The 21,562-nt window shown below is 44.5% G+C and overlaps 2 protein-coding genes across 4 annotated transcripts in view; both read left to right on the top strand.

Annotated features, from left to right (window-relative positions):
- arvcfb (ARVCF delta catenin family member b) overlaps positions 1-2,757 on the top strand; it is a 90,056-nt gene extending 87,299 nt beyond the window's left edge. For all 3 annotated transcript variants that reach the window (XM_079743116.1, XM_079743117.1, XM_079743115.1), the window contains one exon: positions 572-2,757. Coding sequence is in view for 1 of the 3 variants with exons in the window: in XM_079743117.1 (XP_079599243.1) it covers positions 572-577 (6 nt within the window). In the remaining 2 variants the exon portion in view is untranslated. The remainder of the gene's footprint in view (positions 1-571) is intronic.
- Positions 2,758-4,688: 1,931 nt separating this feature from the next.
- txnrd2.2 (thioredoxin reductase 2, tandem duplicate 2) overlaps positions 4,689-21,562 on the top strand; it is a gene marked incomplete at its 5' end in the record, with an annotated part of 19,462 nt that continues 2,588 nt past the window's right edge. The window contains 17 exons of the mRNA XM_079735593.1: positions 4,689-4,788; positions 5,147-5,212; positions 5,339-5,395; positions 5,513-5,657; positions 5,964-6,038; positions 6,756-6,834; positions 7,435-7,497; positions 7,969-8,039; positions 11,119-11,138; positions 11,432-11,523; positions 11,886-12,060; positions 16,423-16,559; positions 17,965-18,060; positions 18,167-18,259; positions 19,231-19,302; positions 19,799-19,896; positions 21,132-21,562. The exon at positions 21,132-21,562 is cut by the window's right edge and continues 2,588 nt beyond it. Of these exons, the coding sequence (XP_079591719.1) occupies positions 4,689-4,788; positions 5,147-5,212; positions 5,339-5,395; positions 5,513-5,657; positions 5,964-6,038; positions 6,756-6,834; positions 7,435-7,497; positions 7,969-8,039; positions 11,119-11,138; positions 11,432-11,523; positions 11,886-12,060; positions 16,423-16,559; positions 17,965-18,060; positions 18,167-18,259; positions 19,231-19,302; positions 19,799-19,896; positions 21,132-21,255 (1,563 nt within the window). The 3' untranslated portion in view covers positions 21,256-21,562. The remainder of the gene's footprint in view (positions 4,789-5,146; positions 5,213-5,338; positions 5,396-5,512; positions 5,658-5,963; positions 6,039-6,755; positions 6,835-7,434; positions 7,498-7,968; positions 8,040-11,118; positions 11,139-11,431; positions 11,524-11,885; positions 12,061-16,422; positions 16,560-17,964; positions 18,061-18,166; positions 18,260-19,230; positions 19,303-19,798; positions 19,897-21,131) is intronic.

Genomic DNA, 21,562 nt, shown 5'->3' with positions numbered 1-21,562 from the left:
ATAAATATTTCCCTGAGCATTATTTGGACTTCATTCCCAGCCACCTCTCTGCTCTGCAACGTGAGTGTCGGCGTGGGTCATCAATAGTCATTATTAGTAATTTCATGTTCCTTGTCACTAGTTGAAATGGGCGCCATGTTTTTTCATGCGTATACCATATGATTTCAGTAAAGGAGAATCATTATGGTCCATCTCGAAATTGTTCACTACAAGGGAACTGAAATGTTATTCCTCTTCATCATAATTTCCATTTTCGACATGATACATTTAGGTCTCATATGAGCTGTGTTTTGTGTAGAGCTGTGTTTGTGTTGCGTGATAGTTTTCTGTTTAGTGATATAAAAACTCTATTAGAGGGGGTTTCATTCCAAAACAAAATAAGTTCAGTAGAATTAACCAAAAATATAAGGACCTCTTTTAACATTAAAATATATGCATTTTGAACTATTCTTTAACAAACATAAAACGTGTCCTCAAGCCCAAAAGGATTGTCATTTTGGAATGAAACTCCTTAACATATGTGGTATCTGAAGATGTTTCTGACGGTGTGTTCTGTAACCCTGTTCTCCAGGCTTAGAGGAACCACATCGCCACATCCCAATTTGAGGCCCTCTCACATCACCACTGCCATCCCACACAGAGCTCACCCTGGCTGCCAACTCTGCAAGCGGACTTTGTAAATGGAAAAAACTAATCAAAAAACACAGGCGCTCTTGAAACCGTGGTCGACAAAAACAAAAAATCAATGAATTTAAAAAAGAAAAATGCTACTTCTTCTACTACTACTTTAACTTCATATCAACATTCCCACTGAAAACCGCGGCCACAGCGGTCTCTCTCGTTGAGGAGGAGGAAGTGAGGCATGGATGAAGGCGATAAGAATACGAAGATGAAGGATATTGAAATTGGCATTAAAGGGTGGACATGAAGCTATGCTGGGCTAGGGACCGCTACATGATGGGGACGAGAAAATAAGGTATTTTTACATTAGGTTTTAGCTGCTAGATACATCGAAAAGCAGATAACGTTGTTTTGACATTTAATGAGTCAAATCCTATCCTAGTTTGAAACCCCCTCTCTACCCTTTAGAAATTGTCAATTTTTATAGTATTATGATATTATTGGAAATCCTAAACTGTTGTGTTTGTCCATGAAGGCCATAGAAGGTTGGTAGCAATGTGGGCGGTAAGTGGAGCTTGATAGACGAAGAGAGATAGAGAGGGAGAGAAAGAGAGAGAGGAGGAAAGAAAGAGAGAGAGAGGGAGGGACAGAGAGATTAACAGAGTGAGAGAGAGAGAGAGAGAGAGAGAGAGAGAGAGAGAGAGAGAGAAACAGAGCGGGAGAGGAAGAGAGAGATTAACAGAGTGAGAAAGGAAGAGAGAGAGAAATTAGAGAGGAAGAGATTTAGAGAACTGTAGCACATCCACACCAGCCTGCTCTTGCAGACTTCTAAACTATTCAGTTCACTGCTTCATAAATACAAATAAGAGAGCATATAGGCCAGGGCTTACAACCATTTCATGAAAAGAATAATGACTTCATATCAAATAGTGAGCAGAGCCAGGGTGAAGAGGAGAACTCATCACTCGAGTCTGACAGCCAGCGGTTGCTCTTTGCCAATGAGTACGCCAATGAGTGTATTTCAGAGGATTTAAAGGTGTTTATAGTCGACAGTGTGCTCTAGAAGGAGAGAGGCAGGTGTGAATGCTTTGGCTGTTGAAATGACAGCCGCGATAAAGCGTTTTATATTTTTGTTGGGTTTTATACAAATGTATATTGGGGTAATGAAGATAAAAAACGAAAACGGAAAAATGAAGTGAAAAAGCGCCGGAGACCATCTTCGTTGTATATTGATCACAGATCCATTTGTCAAGGAAGTTCTGTGTTTGTGAACAAAAAAAACAACTGTTCACCCGTAGCTCACGTGTAACAAATCATGTCTCGTCATGACAATTTCTCACTTATTTATATATTTGTATTGTTGAAATGCGACAAACAAAAACGGATGCGACGCATCGACAGTGGTGGTTCCTACGACGACAATGAGCTGAGGGTGGAGCTGGCAGGTCCCCACCAGGTTCTCCACGCCCAGATGTTTGTATCCCCCGCCACTCAGCCACCATAGGAGGACGGATGGACAGGGAAACCGCTGGTATAGAAACAGTTGGAATAGCCACCCCCCTTTTCTCCAGAGGATCCCCTGCTGCACTTAGATTAAGTTACCGACAAACAAAACCATCACTTGATTTCACTAATGCATCGTAATAGAAAAAAATATATATAAATATATATATATTTCAACCTAGCATGAAGGAAATTGTACAGATGTTTATATTATATTCTATCCAAGTGCCACATTTTGGTTTTTCTTTTCTTTTTTTGTTTGTTGTTTGGTGGTGTTGTTGGATTTTTAACTTTGTTCATGTGTAGGGAAGACGGACACATGTATGTGTGCCAGACTAAACTAAACAATCTGATGAGTTGCTTCACATTGTAAAAAAGCCAACCACACCACGGTCACTCGCATATAAATATATTTTTTCTATGTTTTAGTGTGGGCAGTTGGAAAAGTAGGATTGCAGAGCTAACACACTTGCGTTTTGTTTTGTATCTGTCTGTTTTTGACTGAACAGGTTGCTAGTAACATAGTGAAATATCAAACGCTTACTCAATGCAAAGTCCTGTGGCGGTGCTAATAGTCTGACGGAGTGCTACAAAGTGACACTGTAATCCACTGTAGAATCCCTACTGGCTGTGACTCACTCTGCATAGGGTCAGGGGTGGGGGGGGGGGGGGGAACAGAGAAATGGCCAGGACAGTTCCACCCATACGTCTGCTATGGCATGTGCCTGCATTGGAGTCAGAATTTTCTTTTGTGATGTGATTTTATAAAGCTTGCATATTTTACACAGTGTTTACAAAGACGTACGATGTGCTATCAATAAATACGAATAAAAAAATCTATGTTTTTCATTTCAGTGATGCAGAAAAAAAGAACTATCCTAGCATCCCTTTTCTATGTGCTTTTTGGGGTTTTGTGCGTGTATGTGTGTGTGAGTGTGTGTGTGCGCTCTCATCGCACATATTACTATATTACTACATCCTATCGCAACCAAGAGCCCCTAAACGTTTGACTGACCTTTTGCTGACCTTATCCCGAGCATTCCTCCACTGCACTTTGCAGCACCACAACCAAAGGAACCACGCGTCGTAGACATACAAACCCCACAGCTCAGCCGGCGGGAGTTTGGTCTGGTGGGGTGTACACGCCACTGCTGTACAGCCACTGAGCTCGGAGGCGGAGGGACTGTGCTGTAAATACGAAAGGCAAGGCGTATACAGCTGACCAAAACGAGCTACCTTCCTTTGTAGATAAACGCCATTGTTTAGAGACGGTCGTCATACAAGTAACTTGTACTACTCGGTAGCAGACGTGTTTGTATGTACCTATCATGTGCCTTAATCCTCTTTCCATGGTAGATAAAAAAAATAAGTAAAAAGATAACTGTGTTTTATATGACATTCTTGCTCCACTCACTGCCATCTCTCCGACCCCCCACCCCACCCTCGCCAAATCTCCCTCCATTAAAGTAAAGGCCCTCATTTCAATCATTCGCTCACTCACTCATTGACACATTCACTCAATCTGTTACCTGTGTAGTCTAGACTGTTGGTGAGGTTTTTGCCTTTTATTACAATATATTAAAAACTTTTCAAAACACTAGATATTTGGTTTCATAGAGAAGTAAAAGTTGTGAATGCTTTGGTAGCCAGCAGCCGATGCCACAGTGACAGAATGTATTATGTTGATTTTACTAATATCCTGAGGCAAGTATATGCTTGTTGAACATAATGGAAAAAATAAATACTGGTTTGTAGAGTATACATTTGGTGTGTTTTCAATAAATCATGCCTGCAAAAATGTGTTTGCTTGTGTTCACTATATTCAACCCGAATGGAATTGAAACTGCAATAGATTAGGTGATTAATATTATTCATTATACATTGATACACTTAACTCAATTCAAAACATAAAATGTGATTAAAGTATTACACCGGTTGTGATAAGCCTTCATCACCGTCACTCCTTGCAAAAGGAAGATTGGCATGTGCGCAACTGCCACCATTGTATGATTGGTGGCAAGATATTGCACTATTTGTGATAACAAGACATTTTGTATGCATTGTGATTTACTGCAATCTTGTCCCCAATGATGAAATGATGATGAAAGTAAATATTGCCATTGACTGAGCTTCACAGACACAATGAAATCCAGTTTTAATGGTATGATGCAAATTTATTGTTGCGTTGATGAAATTATTTATGTAAGTTACAAAGAAATCGTTCTAAAATACACGTCTCCTTTCACATTGCTCAGATGTGGATTCCTGTGTGGCGCTTATGGGATGGTAGTGTAGGCTACATCGTTGTCTGGAGCCATAGGAACCATAGGATGAGAAAGTTAGAGGAGAAAATTATACAGGAGGGGAGACAGGCAGTACCTTGCCAAACCTATCACCAACACAACATTCAAATTAGTAGAAAATATATATGCCGTGTCTAAATGGTCATTTATTTAAAAAAAAAAAATTAAAAAAGCTTTTGAGAGATATTGTTCCCCCTGATTTTGTTCAGGCAGATTACCAGGCACTCTATTGCTGTGTTGTTGCGTGATAGCTGACGTCACATGGGTCCTTTAATTCAAAACAACATGGCAGCCTTCTTCAAGAGTCGGCACCGTTGGAAAAGGACTAGTTGTTTTACTATTCTAACAAGAAATCTGACAGGTAACAGTTATGTTTATTCTGACCGGCAAAAGTACATTTAATCGTAGGTAGTTTTAAATATTTAGGATTCCAGCTTGACGTGTCCACTATCCCATAAGCTTTTCTAAACCTAGACTGACCCATTCATAGAATACAGCCTCCACACAGTATCATCTGCTCTGTCAAAGTCATTCAACAAACACAACTTTAGTGGAATGTTGACAGTATTCGTCAACATTTGTTGAATGATTATTATTAAATCAGATCTCATTACATTTATGTTTCAAACTTTTAACCAAAGTAATGGCGAAATCTCTAACATCAAAGCATATTGGAGTACTACAGCAGCTTTAACAAATAAATTCTTGTCCTTATGCAGGGAAATATGATTATGACTTGGTCGTTATTGGAGGAGGCTCAGGCGGTCTGGCTTGTTCCAAGGAAGGTGAGTTTGTAGTTATACATCAAAGTCTACTCAATATAATTGTAGGAGGTGACGAATCACATGTGGCTCTTGTGATAATGTAAACTTCTCATGACAATTACGCTTACTAGAATCTATTGTTTTCAGCGGCCCAGTTGGGGCAGAAGGTTGCTGTATTAGATTATGTGGAGCCATCTGCTAAAGGTAAATGGAATGCAGTAACACACTACATCACTATAATGCATATAGTATATTTATGACATTCTCCAAAAATAGTGTCAATATTGTTAAAGAAGGCTCAAGCAAGGCTCTTCTGAACAGGTACCAAGTGGGGTCTTGGTGGGACGTGTGTAAACGTTGGCTGCATCCCCAAGAAGCTCATGCACCAGGCTGCACTGCTCGGCACCACGGTTAAAGATGCCAGAAAGTATGGCTGGAAGATCAAGGATCCAGTGTCCCACGATTGGTAAGGATGTCGGATACCATGCCCAACAACTAACCAAGATATAGAAAACAACATTCGAAAGGACTTTAAGTAAAATATGAAAGTCATCGTGAAAGACAAAAAGAGCCGCTATATAGCACCATCTTGTGGCCAACTTGGTGTACAACATATACACACAAATTAGCGGATCGGATGAGCACATACTTTGATGTGATTCCTAAAATGTATTCTACACACATACACACTACTATCTGTGCCTGTACTCGATTAGTAATCAAGCCAGGTAATGGGTACACTTTGCTGTGCTTCCTGTTCTATATTCTCCAGGGAAACCATGGCAGAGGCGGTCCAGAACCACGTCAGGTCTCTCAACTGGGGCCACCGGGTCCAGCTCCAGGACAAGTGAGCCCAAATCCATGTTCGCTAAAGCATCTTTCTCTCTGCATGCTTTCACAAAACCTTAACACATTGATGATCTCGGTTCACATCACTGAGACAAAAACTGTGTGTGTTACGCCATTCTGTCCAAATGCTTAACGTATTGTCAGGCTATGTGTGGAACCTGGAGGCAGCCATGTATGTCTGGCCACACAGAGCGCAGTCATCCGAGTGATTAATAATCCAGAGCGACGTGTTGACTGAATGACTCAGCTGCAGGGCAAACAGGTGTTAAACTCTTTCTAAATATGCCCACATTCTCTCAGCAGTTGGGCTCACAATAAGAGTGCTTCCATGAGCTGTCATGGTTAAAGGGAAATTTCCTTTCTAACTTAATAGGTATCTTGAAATAGGTTGTCTCCTCGTTAAGGAGAATGAGGGATTACTAAACAGCCCAAGGCTTAAGGATACATTGGATTAATACTTTTGCCAATGGCAGTCATATATTCTTGAGTTCCGGTTTACCAAGGATGTCCGGTATGCATTTAGATCTTAAAACCCTTTATCCCCTTATCTTCTCTTTACCAATATAGAGAATCCAATGCCAAATGTATCCTCAACTCTGCTTACATTAAATGATCTGAGGGAATATCCCAAATCACCTGTGTGAATCAGATGGCTTCAGGTGTGGTTGAAGGCTCCCTTTGTTTTTGCCCTTTAACACCACTTGTCTCCATACAGGAAGGTGAAGTACCTCAATGTGAAGGGAAGCCTGCTAGACGAACACACAGTCAGAGGGATGACCAAATCTGGGAAGGAGGTGGGCTGCTTCTTCAACACCAAAGTCTTGTTCTTCCTTTGATCTATTTTAAAATGTGTCGACCCTATTGTGGTGGTTTTTGGGTTTAGTAAGAACCACCACAATAGGGTGGACAACTGTAAAAATAGATCAAAGGAAGATCTATTTTTTAAATTGGTCCACCCTATTGTAGTGGGTTTGGTTTTAGCCAAACATGAACAAACGAGTGAATGACTACACTGCAATACCATTGTTGTTTGGATTGAGGAGTTGTTTAAACATGATTGGGCTATGTTTAGGTCACATAATGATAATGACCACAGAGGTCCATCAATGTATCAAAAAGAAAAGAAAACAGAAGAATTTAAGGAATCATTATGAATCACCAGGTAGCACAGATATCATCCGAAAGACATAAGTTGTCGTTGTTCACCACTGCAGCTAGGCCAATGTATAATTTATGTAATAATCAAAGTGAGACAAGGGGGGATATTAAGTGCCATTGATTTATAGTATTAAATTCTTCATTGTTCAGTTGAGCATCATGAACACAGCAGAAATTGGACTTAAGTACTGCCAATCTTAATGTAAAATTCCCCATTGTCCTCTCTGTCCCTGCAGTCCTTCTTGACTGCCAAGAACATTGTGATTGCCACCGGAGGGCGTCCCAAATACCCCACACACGTAAGTATTTATTAGAAACTCATTAGTGTCATTATCCTCACTTTAACTCAAAACCTTTGAATCAATGACAATTGAAAGAACAGAAGCAAATGTTAAGAGCTGTTTTTCAGGGCATATCAAACATTTCTTTATTATTATTATCATTTAAAAATAGAGCAGAGAATTCATTTAGACCAGCCAAATGTGAGCATAGTACGATGAGTCATTTATTCTGTGTCAAACTCCAAATAAAAGTGATAAAAGCCATGACACCGTGCTGAAACAAAAGGTTGTGCTTGCTGATTGGTACCCACCAACCGGTATCTTTGCCTTGCCTTGTTTTGCTAAACATGTGTTGTTGATGATATGTATAGGCATGCCGTGTGGTGTGGTGATTAATATAACTCCCCCCCCCCCCCCCATCCCCCTCTTTATCTGTCTCTCCCTCTGTCTGTCCGTCTGTCTCCATCTCACTCATTTTGTCTCGCTCAGATCCCAGGAGCCATGGAGCACGGCATTACCAGTGATGACATCTTTTGGCTTAAAGAGGCACCTGGAAAAACGTTAGCACCCACTCCTCTCGAATCCATACAGTACACACACACAAACGAGCACACAGACACACACACACGCCTCAGCACACAAACAAGTGAGATACATACCTGAACGTCATTAAAAAATTCATGCCGAAAGCTTAATGGACTGAATCCAGGCACATTTCCCGTCCTTACTTTGTTGACTTATTTCTACACAGCATGCATCCCCCCTCCAACCTTAAAGAACCAAACCTAAAAGAAACCCAAAGAGTGTGTCTCTTTCACACTCTTTTACTGACTCTGTCAAGTGATGAACGACGAATAGTAACCACCAACACCGGCCCACTGAACACCAAACGACTAAATGTAGTTACCGATACTATAATAATGAAACAATAACAAACCATCGCCGCCATGCCCCTCCTCCACCCCCACCACTGCTCTCTTCCTGTCATGCTATCCTTAGCAGTGACTCAGGTTAGCAGAACAAGGCCTGTAATCCAGCCGTTTAGCTGCTGTCATCACCTGGGTGATTGCTCTTCTCCTGACGTTTCCTCTCCTCTTCCTCTGTGGCGTCCTCGACCTGATTATTGGCAGTAGTTGAATGGCGAAGGACGAAGCAGATGTTTCACCCTAGACGATGACAGACACCAGGAAATAATTTATTTATAGATGCTAGGTTTGACAGGGTTGTTTTTTTTCTTTTATCAATGAGTAACCAAAGAGTTGCTGGTTAATCACAGGGCCACCGGGGGCAATGTCAACTTTCTTCATAATTGGCCAACAGTCCTGATATCCTGTCATAATAACAATGATGATGAAAATAATGATTATAATACCACCTTTAAATGGAACACAGATGAAAGTCCTCTACCTTAAACATATTATTTCATACAGAAGCTTTAATAAGAAAGCTAATTTAAATAGAAGTCCCGTTGAATAGGCTTTTAAAACCAAGTTGTACAAGTTAGCCCCAGTCTTGGAACCCTCTTCAGAAGTATTGTTAACCATGAACCTCACCCCAGTCGCCCACAGGCGGTGCTTGGCTTGGGGGACCAGGATCAAGGCTAGCACTTGAGATCAGGAAGTCCTCTGATGAAAAAGTGTTTTTGAGCGCTACCATTAGCGGCAACCCCTCTGCAGATGTACTATGTAGTCGCTGGCAGACGCTAGCAAGCGCTAGCAGGCGCTACGAGTTATTGTGCTAGAGCTGTGCAGGTGGTGGGGACTGCGGGGCTATGTAACTTACATGGAGGTGGGGGGGGTGTGAGGAGAGAGGGCAGGTGAGTGACGGGGTGTTTAATAGATCTCGGAGCACGCACACTACTGAGTGACTGGTTCCCGCCTCAGGGCTGCAGCCTGCAGGTGGCCGTGGTGTCCTGTTGAAAGAGGCTAGCAGGTAGCGTGCAGTTAGGGCCGTCAGAGGATGGAGCCTGGAATATATTTTACACGCCTGTTTTATTTTTAGCAGCCAAACATTCTTCCTAAATCCTCATTAAGTGAAGCGACTTGCAAGCGTTGTCTTTAATGCATGTCGGTAGGGTGCAGCTATGGGGTTAGAAATTCTGATTAAAGGGGGAGACTGCGTACAGGTAGGCCCAGCATACCATCCTGCGCAACACATTACTTAATATGAATCTTTTAAAGACCTTTCCTGTAGCTGAATCAATCTGCTGCGTTCAATAACCCACGGTTCATTCACACTAGAACTTATCTTGGTGAAGAACTTGGTGTCTCTCATAAGTCAATCTACAGTGCTTTTATTCACATACAGTATACTACAGGCTGTGTACATCACAATGCATCATGGGATCTGCCATATGGAGAGGACTCAATTGTAGTGACTGTAAAAAGCGAATCAATTCTAAAAGAACATACAGTTTGCAATGCTTTGATTGGCTCCATCTGTGCTAGACCATATAATTTGCCATACAAAAGACAAGTTACATCAGCTGGCATCAATTGCAAAACTTTAGATTGGTTTTGAAGGGCATCAAGAGCTGTATCATCCCTAGTTCTGATTGGATGCTTTCTAATCACCATATACTTCAATCGTTCATTTGATGAAGAATATCGGCAGCAGACCGCTCAAGGCTAACAGCACCAGAAAATGAAACTAATTCTTAGAGTACTGGAAGTAGTCAATGTAAAAGGCTTGTCTTTTCATGTGGGATCTCGATGACCAGCGTCACGCTGTGTAACTGTCTGGACTGGTCGGGTAGGCTGGCTACATTTAAAAAATAAAAAAAAGTTTTTTAATAGAGATTTAAACTAATGGCTATCTTGTCATATAACTGGTTTGGTCTTTCATATCTCCTCACACTCACATCTGTTTTTAGAAGGATAACAGCTTGGCACTTGGAGATAGAGAGAGGGAGAAGTATGGTCATGGTCAAAGCGACTTAAGTGTAGAATCAACCGGGGGAAGCCCCCATGCTAATCTTCTCTAAGCCTGCGTACAATGCGCACTTAAAGCAGCTGTGCCTCGGACGAATACGCTGAGGCAATCTGTGAGTGGTTCGCCGCCGTCAGCCCGGCTAAGGCGGGCTGTCAGCGCGAGCATAGAGGCAGGGCAGGGGGTTGGAGCTGAGGGAGAGTATGATGGGATGGCGCGGTGGGATGGTGTTGTAGCACACGGGGCCTCCATCTCCTCCTCCTGACCGATGCAGGGAAGGAGCTTCAGTCAGCGGGCTGACGTGTGGACCTGTACCTTCAACATGGCCCTCTCTGGATCTACGGGGATTAGCTAAAATGAAAAACAAATTTGTCCTCCACAATGCCAGAGGATCCAAGTGCGGCATCCCATGGACCACACACAGTCACACACAAAAGTCCACACCAACATGACATACTAAGAGGCCACTTTCTACGCTATTTATTTAACATGTTCACACTTAAAATCTAGCCCAGACATGAGATTTTTGTGCCGGGTTAATCTCTTCAGTAATTCCCGGCTTTCAAGTAAACCTTTTTTATTTGATTTTTTAACCAAACACATTGTCATCTGATACAGGATGGCTGCGTGTTGAGTGCATTGTTTTTATTGCGATTCCCATCTGTCATTGTGTTTTATTATCTGTTCACTGTCTGTCTTTGTGCGTTGCAGACTTGTGGTCGGAGCCAGTTGTATCCTTTTGTGTGCTGCATGTGAGTCACTGTGGCGTGGGCGTCTGAGAGAGAGAGCTAGACGCTGGTAAACAGCTCCGGGATGAACTAACATGAACCCTGGTTATCCTTATAGTGCCGACCACAGAGGTGCTTTGTGTTCTGGGCGGTTCTAGCCGCTTTCTGTTTACGTGGTTGGTGCACGTTTTAGTTTTGTATTACAGGAATCTACCTTCTCCGAAAGACATGGTGTACCTCAGGGTTTGGCTGCTTCTCCTAGTGTAACCTCTGTGGTCCTGAACTGGGTGATTCAGATGTGGCTCTAGAGTGCGCAGGGTTCCTGACGGGCATCGGCCAGGACACCAAAGTCATGGTGCGCAGCATTGCCCTCCGTGGGTTTGATCAGGTACTGCAACCACCGCATAATGCTTCACTGACACTTCACTGCAGCGCTGAGAACAACATGGCTCTTTTGTATTTTTCGTATATATATGTATAATTATGTGTATATATAGATACGTGTTTCCTAAACTACCTATAGTGAGTTTAATTACATTAAGGATGCCTGAATGTGCCACTGAAACTGGGCCTAGATACACCTAGCTCTTTAAATGTCTCTGATAGGGAACGTTTTGGAGTTTTAAATTCAGGGAACAACTCTACATTCAATGAATGAAGTAAATGCCATCAAGGACCTGTATGACATTCATTCATCATATTTCGCATCGCAGTATAAACAAAGAATGACTAAACCTTTGGTTTCTGCAGCAAATGGCGGGGCTGGTGACGGACTACATGCAGGCGTATGGGACCAGGTTCGCCTGGGGCTGCGTTCCCCAGAGGGTGGACAAGCTGCCCTCAGGGGCCCTGCAGGTGACCTGGGCCGACACGCAGACGGGCAAGGAGGAGATGGACTCCTTTGACTCTGTGCTGTGGGCCGTGGGTGAGTCTGGCTCCAGGCACTTCAACACTGAGTGTGAATGATTTCATCTGGAACGAAATGGTAATGAAGGGCTCTGGATGGCTCTGCTGGTCCGTTTTGTATTTCATTTTGCTCAAGGGAGTTTTACATTCGTGAATGAGGTTCAGTGTTACAGGTACGTTTTATTCAACACGACCTCCAGTGAATTCAGATACAGGTCATGAGGGAGCAGCTTTGGGACTACGTAGATCTTGCTTAAGTACATTCATGGTTTTACTCTAGCTCCTTTCAACCACTAGAATATCCTTCCAAAATAATTGGCAAACGTATTTCAATTTACAGAACAAACAGCCACCTCAATAGGGTGTGTTGTATTTGGCACACTGCTCTGCCCTCATTGTTAACATTGTTATCATATGTAACATAAAATTGACAAAGGATGTGTAAGAAAAAAGCACACAGACTAATCTGACGGCGCTCCCCTTCCCTCACTGCCTTCACTTCCACTGTCATGCTCCACAACGCCTTCTGTCAGCAGATAGCCGCCGGGGTCGCGATCGAGTCCGAAAAACAAAGTAATAAAAGATCCTGAGTGATGGACTTGCCACAGGACCGAGTGGTTAATCACCCGGTCGCCTTACTGAAGAGAGGGGGATGGGACAGGGCAGGATGCACCCCTTGTGTAAGGGGGGGGGGGGTCCCTTCACCCCCTCTCTGTCTATCTTTGTTCTGCCGCCCTGGTTCTTTCCTGTCCTGTGCCAGTCGCTGTCCCAGACACATCTGTCACTGCCACCGCTGCCCATCCTCTGCTCCTCCATTCATCCTCCTCTCCTCCGTTTCACCCTCTCGCTCCCTCCCTCCCTCCAAGCTGGGCACTGGGAACAATAGAGGGAACATCCGTCGCTCCGTGGTTCAAGACCCCCCCAGAATCGGGGCTTTTCCATGGAACTATCCTTGTGTGTGTGTCTGTGTGTCTACGCATGTGTGTGTCTACGCATGTATGTGTGTATGCGTGCATGCATGTGAATGTGTCTGTGTGGGCACACATGCAATGCGAAGGCCTTTCGATGCGTGTGACCGAGATGAGGATGTACGTGACGTGTGACCTGATGTCCTCGATCCGTCATCGCTCGCCAGCTCGGAGCTCCGTCACCATAGCGTGCGGCTGGCAGTGAGAACCACGCAGGCAGCCAGCCTGTTCATCCCTAGCCAGGCATCCATGCGTGACACCAGGGTCCAGCTGCTGGGTTTCCGCTTCTGCTTGAAAGCTCAATGGGTTCTCTGCCAGTGCTGGAGGTGGGACCTACATTGCTACGATTCACTGTTGAGTCATTTAGCATGCTTTAATACAAAGAGACTTGCACCGAAAGAAATGGCTTTGGATTTGATCCCTCAATATCCACCGTCTACCTCTACCAAAACCTTGAACAAGATGTCTTGATTCATACACTTATACGTCTGTAAGTCACATGTTTTGAGTCTGCCAAATGACCAAATGGTATTTAGTTGAAACAGAAACTTTTTCGCATCAAACACCTCGCCTTCATTCACTCCCAAACCCAGAGTAGCTCGCCGTCAGCCGTTTAATAACTACAAAGTCACTGCAAAGTCACTAGAGAGTAACCGCAAAACCACTACAAAGTCGAATGACAGAGGGGCTCTGTGTTCCTCTGGCCGGGCCGGTGTCCATGCTAGGCCAACCCCCCCCATCACCCCCCTGGTTCAGGTTTAGCGAGGCTGGATCAGTGACGTGGGCGTTCCACTTTGATGTGCGAGCGTGCGGCGGTAATGGGCATCCACAACCACTTCCCCCTGACGGTGACCTTGACTGTGTGTGTGGGGGGGTTATTACAGGCCAAAGAGGAAAGCTGGGACTGTGTCAGTGCTGTCTGACACATCCTTCTACCCCCCCCCTCCTCCTCTCCCCCTCCCCATGGCCACTCCCATGTCCAGGTGGTGCTGTAGGACATGGCAGGAAATGGATCATATCCCCACTTCCTGTCTGGGTATTGACAGTAGGCACACTGGTCTTCCTACATTAGGTAATGTGGCACAGTGAGGTATAGGGTTTTTTAGTTTTGATTTGTTTTCTTTGGGGATGCATCGGTTTTTTATTTCAAATGGAGAGCTCAACATCGCTTGTGGTTCTGTTTGACTATAGTGATGTTCTACCTCACTCTCCCTCAAATTGTTTAGGACGTGATTTAAAGATGGTGCATTTTATGGATCCTTTTTCACCTCAGAGGGGGAGATGGCTCTTGAGATGGATCTCGAGTTCAGCGGAAGTTTAATTGCTTTTCATGTCAGACTGTCAATCCCTTCTGGAATTCAGAAGCTAAATAGTTAGAGATAGAAGATAGATGAGATTAGAATCAACTTTTACTGTCATTCTTTTAAACCTTAAACTTAACATTGCATATGTCATAAATATTTAGATATCAACGGTTGCCAGCAATTTGGACAAGGTTATAAAGTCAGAATTAATCAATTGCCAGTCACTGTGTTTAAGCTTCGGTACAGAGGGAATGGTTTGTTTGTTTAGGTATCGCAGCCTGAACCAAAACATCCCTGGTGGGCCTGACGCCAGTCCCTGCATTCATTACAATACAATCTTTAGTCTAACACCATTGAATCTGCCTGAAAGGGAATAATAGTCTTAACTTAGCCAGCTATTATGAAATGTAATTTGGCATCAAACAAGCCGCTTTCAATCTTTACAAAGAGAAGAAATCTGTCTCCTGCACAAGTCGGTTCTCTTTTGTCTTTGTTCATTTGATTGATCAGATAAGAGACGGCTCCCGTTTTAAGTCCGGGAGGTTTATGTTATGGCTAATTAGCCTAGCGTCCACCTTCTGTGAAAATAGGATTTGTTTCCGACTTGCCGATCTACAAGACCGTGGGTGGGTGGACGTGTGTGTATGTGTGTGTACGTGTGTATCTATGTGTGTCTTACACCAAACTCCAGACAATAAGTCCCTTATCAGCATGTCCACTTTTGTTATGTCCTCCGGCGCACAATGGCGCCGTACCGGGCCCTGGCAGCTACTCTGCCCTCCGTCCACTATTTTGGGATCTTTTGAAAAACCTGTTAATGCAACCACTAGAAAAGTATCATACATATCAAAGCATGCATAGTTTTCGTGTCTGCTCTTTTGTACGCCGGCCACCCAGAGCCTCCTTAAGGTCCCTTCAGCCCAGGGTCTGCCTCCTGCAGTCCAGACTGTGGCAGAGGTGGTCGCTGCCGGCCTCCAGTCAGGAAGAGAGTCCCCTGGGGGTGGGTGGACCGGTGGGTGAGGTGTGGGCTGGTTTGTTGTTCTGGCTGTCCGATTGCAGATCAGCGGTTCCTCATGGGCCTGGTGTTTATTATGCTTCCCTGTGTGTGTGTGTGTGTGTGTGTGTGTGTGTGTGTGTGTGGGGGGTTGTGTGGTGGCGGGGCTGAGGGATGGGTTGTGCATTTGCCACCATCACTGCTGCCCATCCCGTTGCTATGGTAATGCTGCACTGGATGGGCAGGTGTTGACGGCATCAGTTAGCAGCTCCCCCTCCTCTCCCCTCACAGAAAGTGACAGAACATCATCACACCCTGGTAGGAGTGGGGGATGGGGGATGTGGTGGGATTGATCCCCAGCTGGTAAATTATTCACCTTCTGCCAAAAGGCGAGATTCCCCCACACACACACACACGCATTTAGGCACGCACATAAACAACGAACACACACACACACACACACACACACACACACACACACACACACACACACACACACACACACACACACACACACACACACACACACACACACACACACACACACACACACACACACTGCTAGCCAGATGTTTGCTTGTATGCCATTGACAGCAATGATAGATCGGACACGATATGCATTCCGAGAAGGTGTGTCAATCTGAGCAGTACTGTAAAGTCTAGTCTACCTTTATGTGTTCGGAACAGAGTTTCATGGCATTCTACTCTTTCCTTGACTCCCTCTCTGTTTCTGTATGTGTGTGCTATTTGGTTATTTTTTTCAAATGGTATGATTTCATTTTCTTTGACGGACGTGAGTTGTATAACTGAGTTGTATAATAGAATGCTCTGGGCCTCGCTGTGTCTCACTCCCTCCTCCCAGAACTGACTCTGTGTCTCTCTCCTCTCAGTACTGAATATATGTGTCTCTCTCCCCTCAGTAGTGACTCTGTCTCTCCCTCTCCTCTCAGAACTGACTCTGTGCATCTATCTCTCTCTCTCAGTACTGACTCTCTTTGTCTCTCTCTCCTCATTACTGACTCTGTGTGTTACTCTCTCCTCTCAGTACTGACTCTGTCACTCCTTCCTCTCATTACTGACTCTCTGTGTATCTCTCTCCCTGTCATTCCCATCAGGCCGAGCTCCAGAGACCAAGGCGCTGGGCCTGGACAAGGTGGGGGTGGAGGTCAACCGGGAGACGGGGAAGATTGTGGTGGGAGCTGATGAATCCACCTCTGTGTCCAACATCTACGCCTTCGGTGACATTGGCGAGGTGGGTGTCCCCAAGAAAGTAGATTAATAAACCCATCCGAATATAGAAGGAAGGTTTTCAGACAATATTCATAGGGAAATACTCTTTCTGATCATCTCCGAACATACTGTTTTATCTCAGCAACTTGAATACAGATACATCAGGGAGCAGGGTGGAGTTAATCATCTAGTTAAAGGATGCCTTTACGTGAATGGGTACATTGAGCGATATGGAATAATATTGTAGAATAAAATCGGATGTTACTATTTGCTTGGGACCGCACGCACACACTGGCATTTCAAGGCCAGAGCAGGCCATGTTAATAACAGCTATACCTGTTGGAAGTAATGCCTGTGTTTTTCTTTTTATGTGTCCAGCTGTGAGTTTCCTTCCTGCCTGCTAGGCCTTTTGACACACACACACACACACACACACACACACACACACACACACACACACACACACACACACACACACACACACACACACACACACACACACACACACACACACACACACTGTGTGTCAGGTTTGATTGACAGCTAGCTTTGATGAGTTATGCTTAGCCCCAATCTGTCTGTCAACCACTGCTGCGGAAGGCTTTTTGGAGAGGATAGGTGGGTGGGGGAAGGAGGTGTGTGTGTGTGTGGGGGGGGTGGCGGTTCTAAGGTTGATATCTCAGTTGAGATGTCCGCCACTTTGTACTTTTTCTTTTCTAGTTTTCTTTTACGCTCCACCACTGTCATTGAGATGCGTCTCTCGGATGTGCCAAAATAGGCATTAGGATGACGCAGGTTGTCAGGCTTGTAAACACGGCAACTGAAATACCACTGTAGACTTGCTTAAAGGCCCTCTGCGGACGCACACAGGCATGTCTCGGAGCACAGGATGTGTGGTGGTAATTTAACAAGTCGATGATGGCTTAAGTCATGCTTGTAGAATTGCCTCGGAGCCGTTCTATTTCCTGTGCATTTGACTTTTCACTGCGTGTCTGGGGTGTGTGTGTCTGTCGGCGAGCCTGTTTGTCTGTCTGTGTCGTCCTGCCTTTCTGTTTGTCCTGATAACAATACCATCTGACGCACACTTGGGCCGAGGTGGTTTTAAGTGGGAAACACAGGGAAGCAGCTTCAAATGCTGATTGTTTCTACTTTACAGACAGAAAGCTGCCTGTGAAGTTGCTGTGGTTCTTAAACTCTTAAGTCTAATGGCTTTATACAGTAACAAATTAAAAATGTTATTGGTATGAAAAGCTTAATCTTCACGTGACTCGCATTCAAAACAAGTGATTTCATATAACCTAACAAACTAGCATACTTGACATATTTTTGTAATTCCCTTAAGACAGTCACATGCATACCAGCACATAATCACAGATGGGATTGTAATATTTCGTAGTTCAGTGTTTTGATTGGTTGTGTTCCCTCAGGGTCGGCCTGAATTGACTCCGACAGCCATTAAAGCGGGCAGACTGCTAGCCCGCAGGCTAGCTGGCCAAAGCACCCAGCTCATGGACTATGACAATGTAAGTACTATGAGAACACAGGTTTACCATACTGTACACGCGCACTAAATCCTTCATGTTATTTTGGGTGTTTTTACGCTGCAACCTTTCTGCTTATGTTTGTCAGGTGGCGACCACAGTGTTTACTCCTCTGGAGTACAGCTGTGTGGGTCTGTCTGAGGAGGAAGCTGTGGGCAGACATGGGCAGGACGCCATTGAGGTGCCCACTACGCTACCATCCACTACATCTCACTATAACGCACTATACCCTATTTAACACACTACAACTCACTAACACTACCCCCCAGTACATCTCACTATACCGTACTATACCCTATTTAACACACTACAACTCACTGCCACCCTCTAAATCTCACTATAACACACTATACTCTATTCAACCCACTACAACTCACTAACACTACCCCCCAGTACATCTCACTATAACCCACTATACCCTATTTGAACTCACTACAACCCACTACAACCCAGTACAACTCACTATAACCCACTATACTCTATTTTAAGTCACTACAACCCACTAGAACTCACTATAACCCACTGCAACCTATTACAAAACTCAATATAACTTACTGGAACTAACTCACTATAGCATACTAAATCTAACAATTCACTACAATCGAATAAAGCACACCATCATCTGCATCCCAAAAAAAACAGCCCGGCTCTCAACAAGGAGTTCTTCTGATCCAAGGTTCACATCCTCCCATCCCTCACCGAAAATAAATAAACAACAAACAAACCAATGAATATAGGACGGCAGCCGGCTGGCTGTGTGACGGACAGGCGTGCATCGGCTGTGATTGAGGCGTGTGTGGGGCGATGACAGACCTCCTGTGATCTCGAGGAGCTGTCACATAGGCACTGAACCCTCCTCCACCACTAACCCCCCTTCCTAGCCTTACAACCACCACCCCCCTGTGCCCCAGAATGTCCAACAGCCATCTCCCCCCCACCCCCTTCCTCCAGACCTGTTAGGACAAGCTCACCTTCACTCCCCAGAAATAATGGATGCATCTCCACACTTGTCTCTAGTGTATTTAAAATGTTTTTAAATGTTACCATTTCGTGCACTCTGTGTAATGTGGAAGAAAATTATATATTTTCAAACTTTCGTGTGACCGCTTTTATTGTGAAATATAAAGTTAATGTGTGTACATGTGCACTTAGGTCTACCATGCGTTCTACAAGCCTCTGGAGTTCACGGTTGCAGAGAGAGATGCCAGCCAGTGTTACCTCAAGGTGCGGTCCCTCACTCCATTCGATGCTAAACCTCACATATCATTAGAAGTAAACAGCATTATGCTAGACACTGCAGAATTATCGAAACAGTAGCATGGGCATTAACACAATCATGTAAATCCATTATGACATTCTTTTTTTAATTAACCCTGTGTCAACATTTAGACAGAGAGCAGACATGGGATGACTACCGTACAGCTGACATTTGTTATGAACACACACATTTTCAAACTGATGTGCATGGTGTGATCTTGACCAGCAGGTGTATCCACAGTTACGATGTCCTCAAGCTGTTGTCCATACCCCATTCACCCAAAACAAAACAATTGACTGTCTATTTTCAAATTGTATTTATAATACAATGACACCTGAAGCGATGAAGGGACAGATTCAAAGGATACAAACGGACAGAAACAGGGCTGGGCTGTTTGGCCCTAAACACCACCGTCAACTCTACACCTTCAGTTTTGTGACCCCCTTCCCCCCCCCTCTCCAGGTGGTGTGTGAGCGGGGAGGAGAGCAGAGGATTCTGGGACTGCACTACACAGGTCCCAACGCTGGAGAGGTGATGCAGGGCTTCGCACTGGCCCTACGGTAAGACCCCATCACTGGGAGACATTATAATTGTTTTATAATATTATAATAATTATTAGTGGTGTATAGTGATTCGGGTGTTCGACTCCCCACCAGAGGGTACTGGGTTTGATCCCCCCTCCTGTCCACAGTCTACTTGTATGGATCCCCGAGCTAGTTGTCTAACTTCTACCTGCTCCTGATACATTTCTGAATTCCCAGTTGGTCGCTTTGGATAAAAGCCAAATGACTCAATAGTCAACCTTAATAGTAAATGTTGTGCAGGATGTGTATCTGTAGTCCAATTTTTATCAGGAGAATGCAGACTGCATTATTTGTTCAATTTTTTCAATTGTTTCCTGCCATTATCCCTGCCACTTATTGTACTGCCTTAACGCGTCACCGCTCCCCCATCAATGTATTACGCTATAAGTCATAACAATTTTAACGTGGCACGCAATTGGCAGACTTGCAGTTTACTTCAGAGGTCTTTTTGGTAATATGTGTTGAAATGCTTATTCTGCGGCTTCCACAAGGCTAGGCAAACTATTGCTGAAGACAGCGAGCTAGTCATGTGTTTTGGGGAGTGGCTTTGAAGGGAGGCCTGAAAGGAAGGCCGGGATTTTTTGGGTTGGATACTTTTAAAATTGATCAATGTCTGTGTGTGTCACTCCATTGAATGTGTGTTTGTTGGTGTGTATCTCTAATCTGTGTGTGTGGGTGTGTGTGTGTGTGTGTGTCTCACCTTTGATGTGTGTGTATCTCTGGTGTGTGTGTGTTTGTGTATCTCTGATGTGTGTGTGTGGGTGTGTGTGTGAATCGCTGATCTGTATGTGTGTGTGTATCTCTGATGTGTGCTTGGGTTGGTGGTTTGTGTCTCTGTATCTCTGATGTGTGTGTGTCTCTCTGTATCTCTGATGTGTGTGTGTGTGTGTGTCTATATGTATCTCTGATGTGTGGGTGTGTGCCTCTATCTCTGATGTGTGTGTGTGTGTTTGTGTGTGTGTGTCTCTGTATCTCTGCTGTGTGTGTGTGTGTGTGTGTGTGTGTCTCTGTATCTCTGATGTCTGTGTGTCTGTCTCTCTTTGTATCTGTGATGTGGTTGTGTGTGTGTGTGTGTGTGTGTGTGTGTGTGTGTGTGTGTGTGTGTGTGTGTGTGTGTGTGTCTGTATCTCTGATGTGTGTGTTTCTGAATCTCTCTGTATCTGTGATGTGTGTGTGTGTGTGTGTGTGTGTGTGTGTGTGTGTGTGTCCAGGTGTGGCGCCACCCTCTCCCACCTTAAGGAAACGGTAGGGATCCACCCGACCTGCGCCGAGGAGCTGACCAAGGTCAGCATCACCAAGCGCTCCGGCCTGGACGCCACCGTCACCGGCTGCTGAGGTTAAGCTCCCCTGGTCCCTGAGCACCACCCAGCACACGGGGGGCCCCCACTCTAGAGCAAGGGTTTAGGATTAATGGTTGTTGGTGATGCAGGCTGCATACCTGCAGTATCTCTCTCTTGCTCTCTCGCTCTCTCGCTCTCTCTCTCTCGCTCACCTCCACTCGCTCGCCCGAGATTTCTCGTACGAATCTTTCATCCACGACACCAGAATGGCCTCCTCTAGTGTCCCACATCATCCAGAGGATTTTCTTCACATATGTCTCCCCCTCCACCGTGTAGAATGGTCTGGTCCTCATCTTCAGCGG

The sequence above is a fragment of the Pollachius pollachius genome (assembly GCF_949987615.1).
Source record: "Pollachius pollachius genome assembly, chromosome: 1".
In the NCBI taxonomy this organism is placed as follows: domain Eukaryota; kingdom Metazoa; phylum Chordata; class Actinopteri; order Gadiformes; family Gadidae; genus Pollachius; species Pollachius pollachius.
Note: the sequence above shows the minus strand (reverse complement) of the source record. Positions and strands in the feature narration are given on the sequence as shown.